Genomic DNA, 19,172 nt, shown 5'->3' on the forward strand with positions numbered 1-19,172 from the left:
CCGGTGACTACTTTTTCATATTTAATTTTTTGTAGCACCGTGCCATCATTTCGGTGACTACTCTCTTATATCTAATTTGTGTAGCACCGTGCCATCATTCCGGTGACTACTTTTTCATATTTAATTTTTGTAGCACCGTGCCATCATTCCGGTGACTACTTTCTTATAACCATTTTCTCATATCTGAGTTGCGTAGCATCATGTGTCTTTTCCAGTGACTCCTCAGATTTGATTTGCATAGTTCCATTCGTCTTTCCGGTGACTCCTCAAATCTGATTTGCATAGGATTGTGCCATCATTAAACCCTATCCATACAATTTTTCTTTTTCAGTAGGGTCGTACCATCATTCCGACCCTACCCATATTATTTCTCTTTTTCAATGGGGTCGTTCCATCAATTCGAACTATCCTATATAATTTATATTTTCTAGTTGGGTCGTGACATCATTCCGACCCTACCCATATAATTTATTTCTTAGATTGTGACCACTTTTAGCCATCAAATCTTATTTAATGAGAAGACAAGCACATTGATATTGACTGACATTATGCATCAAATCCCGTATTTAATGAGAAGACAAGCACATTGATATTGACTGACATTATGCATCAAATCCCGTATTTAATGAGAAGACAAGCACATTGATATTGACTGACATTATGCATCAAATCCCGTATTTAATGAGAAGACAAGCACATTGATATTGACTGACATTATGCATCAAATCCCGTATTTAATGAGAAGACAAGCACATTGAGATTGACTGTCAATTTTGTGAAGTCGACTGATCAATTTGCAGATATCTCACCAAGTCCCTCATCTGTCCTCGTGTTAATTACATTTGTAACAAGCTAGGTACATGAATTGTATGCACTAGCTTGAGGGGGAGTGTTAGAATATGAATAGGTTTATACAATCCTATTAGAATAGGAATAGGTTTATACAATCCTAGTAGAATAGGAATAGGTTTATACAATCCTATTTAGAATTGAATAGGAATAGTAAATAGTATCCTACTTGGTAAAGGATTGTATTCTAGGGTCTATAAATAGGGTCTCAATGTAATAATGTAGACACAACAACAATTCAATAATATTCTTTTCCAATATTTCTCACATCATCACTACAAACCTGTCTTTTACAGTTACAAGATCACCAACTGATTGGTAATTACCCATATACCTAAAAACACAGAATCAAACAGACAAATACTCAACAAAATCAGATAATACGGCATGATCAACGATACCAATCACTATCCATGGTTCTCTAGGCTAATGTTTCAGAGATGAAGCAGCTTGACACTAACTTATTAAAATCGTTATAGGCTTAACTTTCACTACGAATGACCAGCTAATTGTCTTAATGTCAAACTAGTACTAATAACAGGCAGATAAAATTTGCAGTTGGAGTTCCTTGAGGAATACCATTTGATTAGATGGTATGTGAAGTGGTGACTGTAAATCATTTACCAAGTTTTAAACATTAATTAAGTTTTTTACATTATTCAACTTCCTGATTGAGTTGTAATGCAGTTGTAATACCATCTTGCTACATGTACCTACAATTCAAGAAATTTACTAAAAGCGGATTTCAAAAAATTAAGTACCCGTAAGAGAACCGTGATCTGTATGCCATCCACACCATGATGACATGGAAGCATGGGCGGGGCTGCTGCAAGAAAGTTGTACACTTCGTTAGCTGAAGACTACAAATATTCTGAATCAATGTATCATCCCTTGATTATTGCATTTATATTATTGGAGTTTACTTATTCTAAACCTTTGCAAGAATCAATATAGTTAAAAAAAATTATGTGTGCCAACAGAAGGCCATAAAATATTATTGTATGAATAAACTAAACTCCAGTAGACTACTCAAGCAGCATTGAAGACATAAAGCAAAAATCTAATGTGAATGACAGCCTTGAGCTTTTGCTCGCCTGGGAACTGTCAGTTTGTAACTAGATGTGCACTTGTCTACAGAAAGTCACTGCTGCAATGATCACCTATGTGGCTAGGACTCTTCAAAATCCCTGCCACACCTGTGTTGACACGACATGGATGTGGGTGTGAGATCCACACCAGATTTGGTCAATTTACTGTAGGTGTTTTGACCATGTCTATGATCGAAAAGTATAGATTGATTGGATATTTGGTTTGATATTCGAGTTTATATGTCATATATAAAATATTACAATGCTTTGCTATTTAGCGAGATCTCGTGTGCATAAAATATTATATGCTTATAAATAAGTAAATTTATTAGTTTTAGTTCAATAACTTTAATCAATCGAGATATATACTATATATGTCGTAATTTACACTTATTGGTTGTATCTCAGGCTCAGCACCCGTATCCCCACAGGAATCCATACCCCCAAATACTAAAGTTTATGTGATGAAGAATCAGACATCTAGATCTGCACCGATACCCACACCTGAGTCTAAGAAACATAGATGATAACAGTCTATTTTAATCCGTGAATATGTCTTCTAAATCTAAGGAAATTCAAAGCTTAGTGCCCCTTTACTGGTAGCATTATAGAAGCAGCTATTCTTTCTTCAGAATGCACAGTAAAATTTTACTTGCATCTAATAGCAGTATATCATATGCACAAAATCCAATATATTTTGAAATTTGAAATGAAACACACTTCCTCTTGTCAAGATCAACTTTGCAATGTCATTGTCTCATTGATATTGCCTTCTAATATCGAAGTAAATGAAAGCAACTACTGGAAACAAGAAAGTTAGGGTGTTCACAATCAGACAGGATTGTATGGGATGTCTTGACTTGATTATTTCCCCTGTATCTTGATATATCTTTGTTTCCTTAGGTTGCTTACGAGTGTTGTAGACATATGTTCAACAAGATATAGACCATTACATAACAGAATCAGTACCAGTTCTAGATATTAGAAATAATAAGGTTGTAAATTTTGGTATCGGAGGAGTATGTTTTATTCATCTGAATAGTATGCAAATTTACATGACAACAAATCCACACGTGTTATTCATCCAAAGAGTACACAATTTATAGGAGAAATAAATCAAATCAAAAAGGAAACTAATCCCTTGTTTTCTAGTAATCCAAGAGTTAAAAGGGTTCTACTCTTTTCTTTTTTTTTTTTTTTTTTTTGATAACCGAGAAATCCGTCTGTGACCCGCCCTTTGGACCAATCACAGCCTTCTAAACTCGGTGGATAATGGGCCCGCCCCTCTACCCTTCTCCACTTAAATACCGGGCTTCACTTTGCATGGTGTGGGGCTTGAACCTGCGACCTAAGCCACAAATCCTCCACCTTTTGCCACTTGAGCTAGGCCTTGGGGGCAAAGGGTTCTACTCTGATCCCTAAGTATCTGAAACTTCTTAACTTATCATATTTGAGTTAATCCATTGTCATGACGGGATACAAATAAACACTCTATGAAGATCAACGATTGAGGCCATGAGAATCATTGGATAAACAGACGTTGATTGGCAAGATCACCTTTTGATAGATGTTCTACATCCGAAAATTTTGTTTTAGTAGGAGGCAATTTGTTGTCCTATAAATGTAAGATATAGAGTGTGGTTGATCAATCTAATGTAGGTGCAAAATATCAAGCAACAATTGTAGCAACCTATGAGCTAGTTTGGATTCAACAGTTTTTGGAGAAATCAATAGATGGAACTTATGTGTGATAACCAAGCGGTCCTTCATATCACATCAAATTCGGTATTTCATGAGGGCTAAGAGCCTATTTGGCCTGGTGGTTAACAGTCCAAAAGCACTTTTTTGAAAAAATTAAAGTGTTTGACCAATAAGTAGAACGGCTTTCAAATAAAAGCAGAAGCAGTTTTTCTAAGGTTTGGAAGAAGCTAAAAGTTTCTGCTTCTTAAAAAAAGCAGAATCAAAAAATTGTTTTTTTCAAATCAAAGTACCCCTATCATTTATACTTATATACTAATATATCCCTTGTTAATTAGAGCATATCTCATAAGTTTCCATTTAAGAATTTTATTTTCATTTTTACACAATAGATTCTTTATTTAATTTTATGTTTTAATTTGTGGAATGATTTTTTAATTTATTTGGCTTTGTGTTTGTAATTATATTTAAATCATGTTAATATTATATCAATATTTAATATTTTCTTTGATTTATCTATGTACAATATTGGTTGGAAATTTGTAATATGTACTTTTTTGATTAAATAAAGATAAAAATTAATTATTTTTTTATAATAGATAATTAAAATAATTTCTCTCTATAAAATAATCTTAATATTAAAAGTGCATTGAAAATTGTCCATTTTCATAATTTGACTCTCAAAAGTACTTTTAAAAAAGATTAGTAAAACACAATCAGCTTATCAAAAAGCACTTTTCAAATGAATTAGTCAAACACAAATTGTTTTTCTCAAAAGCACTTTTATGAAAAGTTACTTTAATAAAAGTGTTCATAAAAATATACAGTTTTTAGTCGCGTGGCCAGCAGGTTCTACGCAAACTGAGATTGACTGCCACTTTGTTAGAGAAAAGATACTTCGTGTAAATATTATTACAATATTTGTGAAATCAAGTAATCAGCTTACAGATATTTTCACCAAGTCTCTCATATTAATTACATATGCAACAAGTCCGATCATATGGCTTGAATGCACCAGTTTGAGGGGGAGTGTTAGAATAGAAATAGGAATAGAATTGGTATTTAGTATCAAACGTGGAAAATGATAGTAATGTAGTGTGTATAAATAGGGCTCCATTATGTCTCACATGACTGATATCCATCAACTTGAGGGCGAGTATTAGAGACTTGAGGAAATAATCAAGTTGAGCTTTTCACTCAATTCCTCCCTTCTCTTATTTTTCCCAAAAGAATAATCATAGAGAGGGAAAGACCATTACCTATGCTGAGCTGGAAAATAGTAAAGCAGACGACCTTTATGACATCTAGAATGAACAAGTGTTTGTTCAAGGCCTTCACCCTCAAGCATCACCATCTCTCTGGATGCTGCATTATTTGCATTGAGCGACTAAACTGATGTGATTAATACTCATCACCTCAAGCTACAATAATGTTCATACAAAAAGAAAGCATAACAAAAATAAGGAAGCAAAAGCAGTTTCTTTTTTAAAATGAAAAGCGGTTTGACAGTAGAAACATATCAAAATCTAGACCATCAGGGTGACTATTGCAATTCTGTTAACAAAGCTCAATTACAACCATAATGATTTTGTCGAGGTTCCAAATGAGAAACTCAAGAAAACTGTTCCTCATATCTGCTGCAGGAGGAATCAAAGTGAAAATAAAGACTAATGACACATTTACAGCATGTCAAGGAAACCAAACATCTTTTACCATTACTTTGTTTAAAGAAGCCAGTGCATGAACCAGTACGAAGCAAGACAGGAAGTGAAGAAACTGGTTTTGACATCAATAAAGAAAAAAACAATCAAATTTGTACATTATTAAAAAGACGGAAAGAATCCTCCATATTAAGCCAAGTGGCAGCCTCACAATTGGCCACTTAGCATTGCTAAAAGAAAGAGGACATACCTAACTACTTTTGTAATAAAATAAAATTCTGAATTTTGAAATTCTAATTTCTTTTTAATTTATCCCACTGTAAATTTTTTGGAATTTAAATAATTTCTCTCGTGATAGAGGCCAGTAGAAATGGCAAAGAACCGCGTCTTTAATTTTTGGGAGTCAAGAACCTAACTGCTGAGACGCGTAATACATCATGTCTTCAACCCAGCTTATATTTCTTATCAATACACAATTCTTTTCCACTGGATTATGGTTTTACAACGGAAGGTCGAATAATTGTTGATGTTGGTTGTTTTGATATAAGTAGTGTCAAGATCCTGTTGCAATTATTTGCAGTCGACTACAGAAAGCTATAGATGAGTTGAGATCTCAAGCCAATTCCTTAGAGGCCTCTAGAGTAGTACAACCTACATTGAAATTTTTAAGGTATCTTGAACTTGAATTTTCCATTTAAATTTGGAATTGTTTATCATAAATGGGCTTTGGATTTAAGTTGGCTATGTGACTGTATGTAGGAATGCAATTGGATACCCAGATCAGAACCATGGAAATAAAAATAGATGGTACAAACATAGCACAAAAAACGTACCATAGCGATCACAGTGATACGCCAAGAGTAATCCCACATCCAGTATCAGCTTTCCAAGAGTTTTAAAGGCTGCAAAGCAAAACATAAATGTTGAAAAACTCAGCAATGGTAATATCCTGAACAAAAAAATATTTTTACCATTTCCAACTACCAAATCTTGTTAAAATTGGTATATTTAAATATTACTGACGCATCATAGAACGAGAATATTGCAGAGGCACAGAGAATTGTTTCAGCATTCTAAAACAAGGCAAGCGGCAACATGATATGAATTTGTACTGTCCTTTTTAATATTTGATATCTAGCATCAGGTTATACGAGTATATAAGTTGCTTTTAAAGACAAAACGTTTATGCATTCTTCTTCTTCTCATTCACTCTTTTGAAATTCCCAAATTCTCACACCCCAATTAAACATAACATCCCCATGCCCAAACAAAAAATGAAATAGAAGGGTCAGATCCTGAGATGACCAAAAGTCCACTCTTTTGAAATTCCCAAATTCTCACACCCCAATTAATCATTCAGATTAAGCCTATTAAGTCCATCTGTTTCTTTTTTAAGAAAGCCTCTTAATGGATCTGAAAAGATCTGAACGAATCAGATTTGTAGGAGAGTCTTAATACATCTAGACTTGTTTAATACGCTCTAAAATAATCACACGTCGCTTTTGTTTCTCTTTGTGTGGCTTATTTCTCTCTCACTACAAACTTTCTTCCTCTCTTTTCTCAATCAAACATCATTTTTTTTCCTCTTTGAACTGGTAAGTTTTCATTGTTTTTTTTATATTAACAATTTTTTTGAGGTGTATTGATGTTTATCAAGAACACTTCACATCTACCCTTTCAATATTTGTATACAAAACTTTTTGAAGGTTCTACTACAACAAGTTGTACCTATCCCTGTCCTGGTGTATGTTTTGTATCTACTACTATAGATATAAATACACCTAATGAAGTTGAAGATGTAGTTGGTGACAAAAATGATGGAAGTCCTAGTAATTTTGTATCTCAATCTTCAATTTCGACTGAAAGAAAAGTTTTGAGATGAAAAGAAAAATTTCGTTGTCTCAATTGGAAATTGATGAGAAGACGAGTATTGTTTTAGAGTTATTGACTAGAAAAAATAATATACCTAGCTTTGAAGAATGAAAGGAAATATTAGATGGTCTTGGATGGGAAGAACCATTGTACAGTACAACTATTAGTATATTTTGTAAAATTATCAGCTATAAAAAGCATGGATGATGCTACAGGTTCACAAGTTAGAGAATTGAATTAAGGTCATCGAAAACCTATGTTGCGCGGACTCTTCATATTTGCAGGCGAACCCGTCTCGACGCGACACTGGTGCGGGTGCGGGGTGCGTGTCGGATTCGATCAATCCGATCCGGACACTTTGACCGAAGTCGAGAAAAGATTTGGAGAAGAAAAAATCAGTTTCCGGCGACGTAAAGAGGACATAGCTTGAAAAAGTACAGAGAATAGAAGAAAGAAGAGAAAATCAGTTTCCGGCTCCGGCGACGCGACGTAAAGAAGACAAAGTTGAAAAAGTAAAGAGAAGAGAAGAAAGAAGAGTTTTTTCTTCAAAAAGTAAAGGAAATAGAGAGTCTTTTTTTTAATCTTTCTTGAAAATATATGTACACAATACATATACCCTTGAAAAAAAGAAAGATCAAAAAGTCTTCAAGTAAAGTAGTGTCAGAAAAAGAAACATCCAATCAGCCATCAGCCATCAACTATAAAGTTTTTTCAGTTGGAAATATTATATATATATATAGTTTTTGAATTTTAAAATTTTAATTGTCAAAATAAAATTTTAATTTTAAGAAAATAAAAGCAAATAAGATATTTATTTAACGTAAACTAAACAATAGTTAGTGTGTTTTTTTAAAAGAAATAATTTTAATTTAAAAGTTTTTCAATTTGTTTAGAAGTAGGAGTGTAATGGGAAATATTAAAACTCCCTATTTAGTTGGATAATTATTATTTTTTTTCAAAATAACGATCAAAATGTCCTATTTAAGTGGATGTTTTTTATATTATTATTATAATTGTTGTTGTTGGTGTTGGTGTTATTATTATTATTATTATTATTATTTTTATTAAATTTTAATTGTCAGAATAAAAATAATTTTAAGAAAATAAAACAAAGAAGAAATTTTCACGTAAACTAAACAGATTGGAAGAGTAATCTCATCTTGAAGAATGGAAGATTGAATTCTACAAAATACATGTAAGTTTATCACAACATATCTTTCAAATTTAGAATATCTTCATAACTATATTTTTATAATATTGAAAAATTTTAGCTGTATCCCCGCACCCGTATCCATACTCGGATTCGCACCCACGAATCTTAAAATTTGGATTTTGCCGAATCCAACTCTCAGATTCGCATCCGTCTCGGATACCCGCACCCGAGTCCGAGCAACTTAGTCGAAAACAATAGGAATTCTTTAACTTTACTAATTAGCTAGAACATATGTTAGGCGTTGATAATGTAAAACCTTCTTTATTATTGATTGATTAGTTTGATGATTTATTTTATTAAAAGATGTTTGTTGAATTCTTTTTAAAAAATCATGTTATAATAATTTTTATATTGAAATATAATTTTTATTAGCATATCATATAATTTTTTTTTTAAATCAAATATAAACATTTAAATTATTATTTTTTATTAAAAATTAATATTATTTTGACGAAATAAATTTTTTATAATATTTTATTGATATAATATTTAATTTGATATGCACCTTCAAATATCGAAAACAAACCGTCTTAATCATTCAGTGTTTCACATATAGAGACCACATCTTTATATTCAGATGTATATTCAGATCTAGTCATGTACATCTTAATGCACATCTTAATATTCAGATGCTTATTCAGATTCAGACGTCTTAATCTTAACGGAAACAAATGAGGCCTTAAGAGGAAATACACTATCTTAAAAGAAGCAAACTAAAGCTCAAAGCTTTATATAAAAGATTACTCAAATTCAAGATGTGTACATTAAGGGGTTGCTGGCTATACAACTAGCATAGCTAATACCATGTTTGGTAGCATTAGTTGTTTTGTACAAAATTCAGCATTCCAAGTATGATGTTTGATTATCATTTTACAATCCCACACACATAAAACATGTATAAGTTATAAGTTGATTTATGTATTATTTTATATTGGATAGAAGATGAAATATCTAATACATGGATAAAACAATTAAAATGACAAATTTACCCTCTATCACGCCATACTTAAGTTTATGGATTTGATTGTAGTGCATCATATGCCAACTATATACCTTACCCTGCCTCATTTTTGAAGTTCAGAAAATTTATCATGCATTGTAAACAAATATTTTATTTTAAAAAGTATATAATGTATATAAATTTCTAATACAACAAACCAAACATCCAAAGTAGTAATTCATGCATTGTAATCTTTGCATAACTAATCCCCGCATTACTTATTCCTCTATAACTAATTCTAGCATAACTAATCCTGCATAATTAATCTCTGCATAACTAATCCCTACATAACTCTAATCAGCAACCAGAAGCCTTTGTATAGGCTTACAAAATCTAAGAATAAAAAGTTACCTACCGATGTGGGACTAAAACTTACTACATGATAAGGACAACTATTATTATCTAGATAACATTGACAACTAATATTATCTAGATAAGGTTGACAACTAATATGAAGAGGAGGTGCATCGGTATCCAATGACGAAGTGAAGAGGTGTGAGAGGTTGGCTATGGTAGATCTTAGGACAAGTAGAGGTAGGCCAAAAAAGTATTGGAGAGAAGAGACTAAACAGGACATAGCACACCTGTTATATACCAAGGAGAAAACCCTAGATAGGAAGATACAGAGGTCAATGATTAGGGTAGAAGGTTAGTAGCTAGTCAAGCATTGTCTACTTTCCCCTATCAATAGCATTTTTAGATTCCCTACTATCTAATGCTTAGATTTTATTATTACATGTTTCCGTTTTTGTTATTGTACTACTCCCTCTATGCCATTTTATGTGACACCCTTTCCTTTTTTAGTCTGTCCCAAAAAGAATGTCACCTTACTATAATTAGAAACAACTAAACTTTAAGATTTTCCTTTTATCTTTTACCCTTAATGAAATTATTTACAACTACACAAATATCTAAGGATTATTTTAGATCACTAGTTTTAAGACTTTTCCTTTTATTCTTAAATACCGTGTCAAGTCAAACGGTGACACATAAAATGGGACGGGGAGAGTATTGATTTTTGCTACTTATTTCTTTTCTTCATTATTTTTTTAATGACCTTGATGTCCGAGCCAACTTGTACTCACCTCAACTAATTTCGTCTACCAACATGTACTACGTAACTCTATCCACTAAGGCTAGAACAAATGTCTTTTCTCCATTAATTTCACAATTGTATCTATCGTATTTCCTATCCTACTGATTTTATATGCTTTACTTGAGCCAAGGGTCTATCAGAAACAACCTCTGCTTTCACAAGGTAGGGACACACCATCCTTCCCAAACCTCACTTGTGGGATTACACTGGTTATGTTGTTGTAAGGTTGACAACTAATATAAGGTGATAAGCTCATTTCATCATCATATGATAAGTGGTTGCATTAGCATGTGATAAGTTGTTGTATTAGCACGTGACAAGCTCCTATGCCAGAAGCTCTTCAAATGAATCTTGAAGATCCTGGTAGTGAGTGGTGTTGAGGATGGTGGTGACAGTGGCGGGCTGGCGGCATGTAGAGAGAAGGTATAGGAGAAGGGAAAGTTGTGGTGCCAGTAATGGAGGATGGCAGTGACAATCGCGGCGGGGAGAGAGGAGAAGGGGAGGTGGTGGTGCCAATAGGGTGTCAAGGATGGCGGTGCAAATGGTGGTAAGAGATAGAAGGGGAAGAAGTGGGAAAAAAAAGTGTATCACACGCTTAATGTTACAAGCGTAGTGCCCACATCAACGAATTATGTCTAATAGACATATTTTGGCTTGGGTTCAGGTACTAAATAGGTACAACCCTTAGTTCAGATGTCTAAATGAAAAATCCAAACAAGTATTAGCGGCTACGTATGTATTCAACCATAAAAAATTGCATGATGCCTTATCTTTCATGCTATCCCAAGTAATTTCCCTTCCTAAAAGGACAAAATTGCTTACCAACTGTTACATAACCATAACAGTTTCCATAGAATCCACTTCTCCACTTGTACAATAATATTTTTTCTTCCTTCTAAGTATAATAAAGATAACTTGTAGCATTCACAAGCTTCCCCTGTAATCAAATTTCTTATTGATACCAGGACATTATAGGACAAAACATCTACTTGGTATCTGATCAGAGTTATGAACAAGCTTTAACCCACCAACTAACAAAAAATAAGACAAAAATTGTGTTAGTATCTACCTGTTTCAAGTTCTGGCAGAGCCATATGAGGCCATATATTTGACCCACAATATGATGGATACCTTCAACACAACTAAAATTTAGCTGCATGAAAATTAAGCATGCATGTGCAGTTTATCTCAATTCAAAAGTAAAAGCATAAAAAGTAATCCCTCCATTCCACTTTATTTGACACTATTTCCTTATTAGTCTATTCCAAAAAGAATGACACACTCCTATATTTTCTTAATGAGAAGCTTTTATAGCCATACAAATGCTATAACATGTATAAAGACTACGAATTTCAAAAGTTCTATAGACACACGAATGTCATGGCATATTTAAGCACAAGTTTCAAAAGTCTTCATTTTTTTATTAAACTTTACGCCAAGTCAAACTATGACAAATAAAGTGAAACAGAGAGAATAGCAACTACATCTCATCTTTCTTTTCCTAAGTAGTGTGACTTAGACTTCACTTCAGCTCTCAACTCTACACTATATTCACTCAGTTCTTTACGAATGAAGCAGTGAAAAATTTACCGTTCAATGAGGGATTGCTCTGTCGTAGGTACATCTAATATTGGATTTGCATAGAAAGATCCTTTCAGCAAATCTGCACAGGCAAATCCATGACACATTTTAAATTCGTCAGAATGATATATTTAAACGACAGCAATTTGCATGTTTGAGGAAAAGTTAAATAAGTGAAACCAAGATATTTGCACACATAATATACAATAAAGAGATATCAATGTTATGGTAGACAAATAGCTTATTAGTAATTGTCACTTCTCCAGCAATTTGCATTCTCTGCATATTTGTTTGAACACAAAGTTAAGAAACTTGAATAAGTAAACTATTGAGTTTCTTGACATTGTGTTCAAACAAATATGCAGAGAATGCTCTATTTTACTTTGTGCAGCAATCTCTTTGTAATCAATGAGGGTGGGTAACTTTTTCTAGATGTATCACAACAAATTTGCAGCACCCTAAATGCAACCATTGTGCAGCAATAGTTTATTCAAACTTCTTTGTCCCAATTGACTTGTTAATCCCGTGTTCTTTTAATCTAAATCCAAAATTAACAATTACACTCATACGGCAACTTGAATAAGTAAGACGAATTTATGAGTTCCTTTTTTAGGACCGTGGTGTCTGGGCCAACTTTTGTGCATCTCGACTAATTCCACGAGATACCTACCACCTCCCACCAGCAACAAAAGACGAATTTATGAGTTCCTTTTTAGGACCGTGGTGTCTGGGCCAACTTTTGTGCATCTCGACTAATTCCACGAGATACCTACCACCTCCCACCAGCAACAAAAGACGAATTTATGAGTTTCTTAACTTTGTGTTCAAACAAATATGCAGAGAATGCTCCATTTTACTTTGAACACCAACGACATCAAAGGTTACAACTTACATGAGAACTACGAAAATATAGGGAATAAAGTGCAAAATTGCACTGTTCTCACATTTTCTGACAACTTTCAATCAAACTGCTCATGGAATGGTGACCTGGTAGAATCATACCAAAATTTCTGGCATGTCCACTGTGTTGGAACAACAGTTTGTGATCATTGGTTAAGCATTGTCATACCAAATTCTCTAATTGCCTTCCTACACCTCCAGTCTCTTTTTAGTTTGATAAGTTACTTGTCACTTGTTAGATGATACTCATTAGGGGTTATTCAGTGACATGAGTACTTCTAGTTTGACCATAAAACAACTTAGCAATCCATTTCATCAGGATTTTGAAAGATAGTATCTGTCTCCTATAGCCCATCGTAGGTGAAGGCTTTTCATATGTCCTTTTGAATGATTTGTGAGACCTCCTAGTCGAGGGGAACATAGAACCAGAGGGTTATATAATAACATCATGGAGAGGAGGACATCTACAAGTAACTTTAGCTATCAGTTTTACCAATCATTCCCATTATGGATTCAGTTGATATTATAATTTAAACTGCTAAATTTTGTGGATCTTTTTAAGTTCAAATGTCGTTAAAGGATCACTTGAGGCACACTAAAGTCTAGAAGCTAGGTGCAGTGAAGGTTGGATGCTTCTCCTCGCAAAGGTAGTACTCTAGTTCAAACATCAAAGTATGTGCCTCAATTGCCATTAGTTCCATGTTTTAAGGCCAACACCGAAAAATAAATAAAGTTGGTAAAAGCAACATGGACAATTAAGATTAGCATGTTAGTAATTAGGAATATAATATAGGATTTAGTACAAGCTAATCCAAATAGAAACTTAATATTGTACTAATAACAATTTCAAAATGATTTGAATATGATTAACATGGTAAACTCCATATATTTCACTTAATTTCATTTTTTTCTTTCTTGGTCCATATGATTTTATTTATATCTATGTAATTGTGTTTTCTTCACATGATATTATTTATATTTTTCACCAGCCCCTTTCTTTACTAAAGCATGCTTGAATTGCATATTGCACTTAAAACACCAACCTACACTTGGCGTTTTTCTAGTTATAGGGGTCATTTGGTTGAGTGTATTAGAAAAAAAAAATGCATTAGCTTTGTGTATTATTAGTATCTTGTTTGGTACATAGTTTTAGCCTATGTACACTCTATTGCATATTGAGGTGTGCATTACTAATACCATGGATTTTCATGTATTAGTAATACAAAGGGTTTCAACACATGCATTAGATTGATTAATGACATAACTATCCCTCAAATCCCTCTCTGAGACATTTCCCATTTTCCAAAGCTAAAGAGTGTGGGGGTATTTTGGTAAACAAACATTTTTCATAGAAGTTATGAAAGACTTGTTATTTCTAATGCATCAAACCAAACGATGTTATACGAAATAATGTCCGCATAACTAATACCAGCATTACTAATAATCCACCTTATACAACATTATTCTTATAAACTCTACCAAATGACCCCTTTATAGTCTTTGACTAAGTGATGAGTTCATCTTCATTAGAAATCACACCTTGTTTGTTTGAGTAATCTAGTGTGCTAGACTATTTGCTGAATGAAACAACAAAACAGTCAAATTTTAGTAGGCAAACTCCTACCTAGCTTTCCGGATTCGAGCTTTTCTTTTCCATGACTCCATCCAAAGTTGTACCTAAACATCATTGCCAAAAGTTGTTGAAGATGTGGGTCAAAGAGAATACATGGACATACATAAGCATAACTGCATAACCATATTTTTTTTAAAAAAAAGATATGGTTGGAGTTCTAAATAGATTGCAAAAAGCTGGTGATATTCAAGATCAAAGAAACAAAAATAAAGCATTAGATTATGGCTCACCTGCTATTAGGGTCTTCAAGCTCCCTTTTCACATCTTCAGGAAGGTTGGCTAACCTTTTGAAGAAGAGGACACTGATTATATGAACAGTTCACTAATATTTTCCTATACACATACAATTTCATGCGTCTACCTATCTTTGATATACAGATAATATTTGACGTCTGAATTTTGTACCTGGGACCAAGGTGGAGAAGATTCCGTCGCCACAGTGAATAACCAGGAACCTAGAGAATATAGTAAAAACAAAAGAGGTATGAAGAAAAGTAAATTCACATTCATGTCGTGAACATGAAACAGATACAATACGCACTTCTATAATCAATACTCTTCAAAAACTCCAAGACTGGGCTTTTATGAGACTTCAACCAACTTCTACAAGATGTCCAGATCTTACGATATTCAGATTTTGAATCTGTCTAGATCTTGAGTTGGTTAGGCTGGATCCCTCTTTACGTGCTAATTATGTTTCTGATATTAACTCTCTTATGTTTACCAACTAGTTAGTTTATCCTTTCCCTTTTGATGCAAAAATAGCACCAGATGCATCATGTTTGACAATATACATATGTTAACAAACCTTTTGCTGATAGCCCCTCCCTAGGAATTCTCATCCTTTTTGCTCCATTGGTGACTCGAACTCACAACCTTCGAATTGGAAGGTAGGGTTGCTTACCATCCGAGCAACTCTTTCTTGTCAATATATATATATATATATATTTGCTGACAACATGTCAAGACAAATGATTTTATCACCCATAAGAATGTGTGTGGGTACTGGGCAGGGGCGGAGCCAGCATGTTCTTAGGGGGTTCATCCGAACCCCCTTCGGCGGAAAATATTACTATATATACATGATTACTATTATTTTTTATGTATATATAATAAATGTCAAACCCCCTTCGACTAGTTCGTGTGTTCACTTCTTCAGATTTTGAACCCTCTTATCGAAAATCCTGGCTCCACCACTGGTACTGGGTATGTATATAGATATGAATTTAAAAGATACTGAAGGACAAACACATTACTTAATTTCTGTAAACACTTGCACAAAAGAACAAACAATTGAAATTCAAACCAATGAAGAAATCCATCAAGTATTTTACTATGGTCAAATTCGAATATTTTCGAAGTGAATCAGAAAACTTCACAATAGCAGAAGAAAAGTAAGTTTGAGGGAAGAAGTGAATACTAGTAACATATTGGAGCGGTGAAAAGTTACCTCGGATATGGATAGAATTCCAAGACCATTTGGGCCAAAACCTTGTTCTATTTTTGCCGATAAATCAGCATTTTTGTCCTATTTGATCCACAATCAAGTGACAAAAATAAGCATATTTGACAAAATTGAATTGCAAAAACGAAGACCATCAGTATCATATTTTGGTTATAGTTATTGTATTTTGAAAGGAAACTCCATGAATGAAAAGGTCACCTTTAGTTGGGTATATGGTATGGAAACAGCTGAAACTTTAGGGGAGAAGGAACTCATCGTGATGGAAAGGCGAAGAGAGGGAGAATGAGGTTGTGTCAGTGTGTAAGAGGGATTCACCGGGAAGATTCGACTCTGCATTGCTATTTGCTCAAAGCCGCCCCACCACCAAAAGGTCAAATTGTATACTCTTTGACAAACTTATCAAAAGGTCAACTTAGAATATACTTGTATTGGTTCTCATATGTATATAATAAAATAATAATAACAGTAAGGGGTCGTTTGGTAAAGTGTATAAAAATAATATCAATAGATTGTATTAGTAATGCATGTATTAGTTATACTTGTATTAGTTAGAGCAACTTTCACATATAGCAAACACAAAATTCATATTTGTATGTTATAGCAAAATTTGCATAATTGCGTTCCATAGCAAATATAAATATGTATATTTCGCTATATATATATACAAAAGAAAGCAGTTGTATAATATGTTTTGGTTGTATAATCTGTGTATGTATAAAATGAGAAAGAGAGAAAGGCAAAAGAAAACTGGGCAAGTGAGAGAGGCCAGTGAGACAACAAGATCTGGGAGAGTGGCGAGCTAGATCTGGGAGAGGGGAGAGAGGGGAACGAAAATATATGTATATATACAATTTTCACGCATTTTATACATTTGCGTTTTTGTATAAAGTGAGAGAGGCCAGTGAGACAACAAGATCTGGGAGAGTGGCGAGCTAGATCTGGGAGAGGGGAGAGAGGGGAACGAAAATATATGTATATATACAATTTTCTCTCGCTTTATACAAACACAAACGCACTTTATACACTTGCGTTTGTTAAAAATGAGAGAAGAGAAGGAGAGAACGAGAGTGGCGAGCGAGTTCACCAAGAGAGAGGTGAAATAACAACAGTTTGTTATGAGGTACAATTAAATCAAACTATATTTATAGCATTTAATTTGAATTAATAGTTTGTTATTATATACAATTTTCCCTATTAGTTATGCATAGATTATTTCTTATGCATTGTTTGGTTTGGTGTATTAAAAATAGTATGCATTGTATAAAATATTTATTTACAAAAATATCCTTCACAATTATGGTGGAAAAGATGTAAACGTACTTTTGAGGGGTAATTGAGTCTTTAACCATATTAATGCATGTATTAAATCCCTTGCATTACTAATACCTAGAAATTCATGGTATTAGTAATACACTTCTCAATACATAGTATAGTGTATAACTAATGCAATCATGAATCATTAGTTATACATAGCATGAAAAAATGCACCAAACAAGGAATTACTAATACATATAATTGAGGGCAAATTACAGAAATCACATACTTTTAAGGCAAAATTACAATCTATCCCTTAAAAGTTTATAATTAAAGAAATCTCTCAAACGGATACAATAATATAAGCGATGATACATTAATCTGATGCGTGAGATACATTAATCGTTAAGTAAGATACATTACATTTTATACATGATACACTAATCTAATGTGCGAGATACACTAATTTGATGTGCGAAAATGAGGGATTTTGGAGATTTGTAAAACTTATAGGGGATAATGGTAATAAGTAAACTAAAATGTGGGATTTCTGTAATTTTTCCTATAATTAATACATGCATTATTTTTGCTAATACACTCTACCAAACGACCCGTAATAGTGATACAAATAGTTTTCTTTTTCTCTTTTATTTGACTCAAACTCGCAAGTTGACTCCCACCCTTTTTACTCTCTTCGTAACCTTCGGATTGAAAAGGTTGGAAGTGAGGATTGCTTTATCCAAGCAACTCCCTCTCGTCACTCTTTCTTTCTTTTCATTATTTTCTTTTCGTTTTTTCTTATTAAAAGGCCTGTGGAGGATTTATTTTACCACGAGCATGTTTGGAAAGTCACTCTGTTAATTAGATTTGGTATAATTGGGTGTAATTTCACAAACTGACTTATTTAATTGGTCATGTAATTACTTGGTTAGTAGGTAATTAGATGTAGTTGAAAGGGATCATCGGCTGTGAATTGTTGGCAATTTAAATAGTGTAATCACAATCTGATTAGTATTTTTTTTTTTTAGTTCTATTATTTTAAATTCTTTTTTATTTTTATTATTCTAAAAATATATTTTATTTTAGATTATTTATATCCCATTTCTTTCTCATTCTCAACCTTTACCGACTTGTGAGTTTATGCAATTTTTCGTATTATCTATTTTATTTATGTATTCTATGTTTTTTTTATTAGCATTATTTTTTAGTATTCTAATTTTAAATCGAAATAAAATTCATTGTTAAATAATGTTATAGATTTATGTTTTTCTTTTCTTTTATATATTTATGTATGTTATGTTGAAATTTGACATAAAAGATTACATTACATTTCTTTGCGAATTTAGAACTTATGTTATATTTTCAATTTCATTTGTTTTAGTAGTATTGACTTGATATTCACATTGCAGGCCATTTATTTTTTAGTTAGACTTGTTAGATTATCTTTTTAATAAATATTTTCATAATTTATGACATTATATTTATAATATTAATATTTTTTTAAACATGTATTTTATGTTTTTCATAGAAATGTAGTACTTTTAGTTTTTATTATTAATTTAATTAATATATACTAATTTGGAAAACATAATTAATTTTTTTATAATATTAGTTAAGAATATATGTTTGTTGATGAATATATTTCCAAAAGATTTTATATATATATATATATATATATATATATATCATTTATAATGTCTCTTACTTGTCTAATATAAGTTTTTAGTTTTAGATAATTAACTTTATTCTAAAATTTTAATATAACCTTATGGTTCTTCATATACATACTAGTAAAAAATAGCTCGTCCGGTCCAATAATATTATGCTATTAATAAAAAGAAAATACATCAAATCAACCTTAC

General features: G+C 32.6%; 1 protein-coding gene across 3 annotated transcripts in view; it reads right to left on the bottom strand.

The window, feature by feature from the left end:
* LOC102583905 (uncharacterized) overlaps positions 1-16,452 on the bottom strand; it is a 38,412-nt gene extending 21,960 nt beyond the window's left edge. The window contains exons 1-10 of one of the 3 annotated variants that reach the window (XM_006340493.2): positions 16,255-16,452; positions 16,042-16,119; positions 14,997-15,046; positions 14,822-14,875; positions 14,583-14,635; positions 12,068-12,140; positions 11,547-11,608; positions 6,130-6,198; positions 4,895-5,000; positions 1,611-1,672 (exon numbers count right to left, since the gene is read on the bottom strand). In XM_006340493.2, the coding sequence (XP_006340555.1) occupies positions 1,611-1,672; positions 4,895-5,000; positions 6,130-6,198; positions 11,547-11,608; positions 12,068-12,140; positions 14,583-14,635; positions 14,822-14,875; positions 14,997-15,046; positions 16,042-16,119; positions 16,255-16,392 (745 nt within the window). In that variant the 5' untranslated portion in view covers positions 16,393-16,452. Of the gene's footprint in view, positions 1-1,610; positions 1,676-4,894; positions 5,001-6,129; positions 6,199-11,546; positions 11,609-12,067; positions 12,141-14,582; positions 14,636-14,821; positions 14,876-14,996; positions 15,047-16,041; positions 16,120-16,254 lie in introns of all 3 variants that reach the window. The other 2 variants (XM_015304035.1, XM_015304044.1) reach the window with 2 other exon arrangements.
* Positions 16,453-19,172: the final 2,720 nt, after the last annotated feature.

The sequence above is a fragment of the Solanum tuberosum genome, unplaced genomic scaffold (assembly GCF_000226075.1).
Source record: "Solanum tuberosum cultivar DM 1-3 516 R44 unplaced genomic scaffold, SolTub_3.0 scf00019, whole genome shotgun sequence".
Classification (NCBI taxonomy): Eukaryota; Viridiplantae; Streptophyta; class Magnoliopsida; order Solanales; family Solanaceae; genus Solanum; species Solanum tuberosum.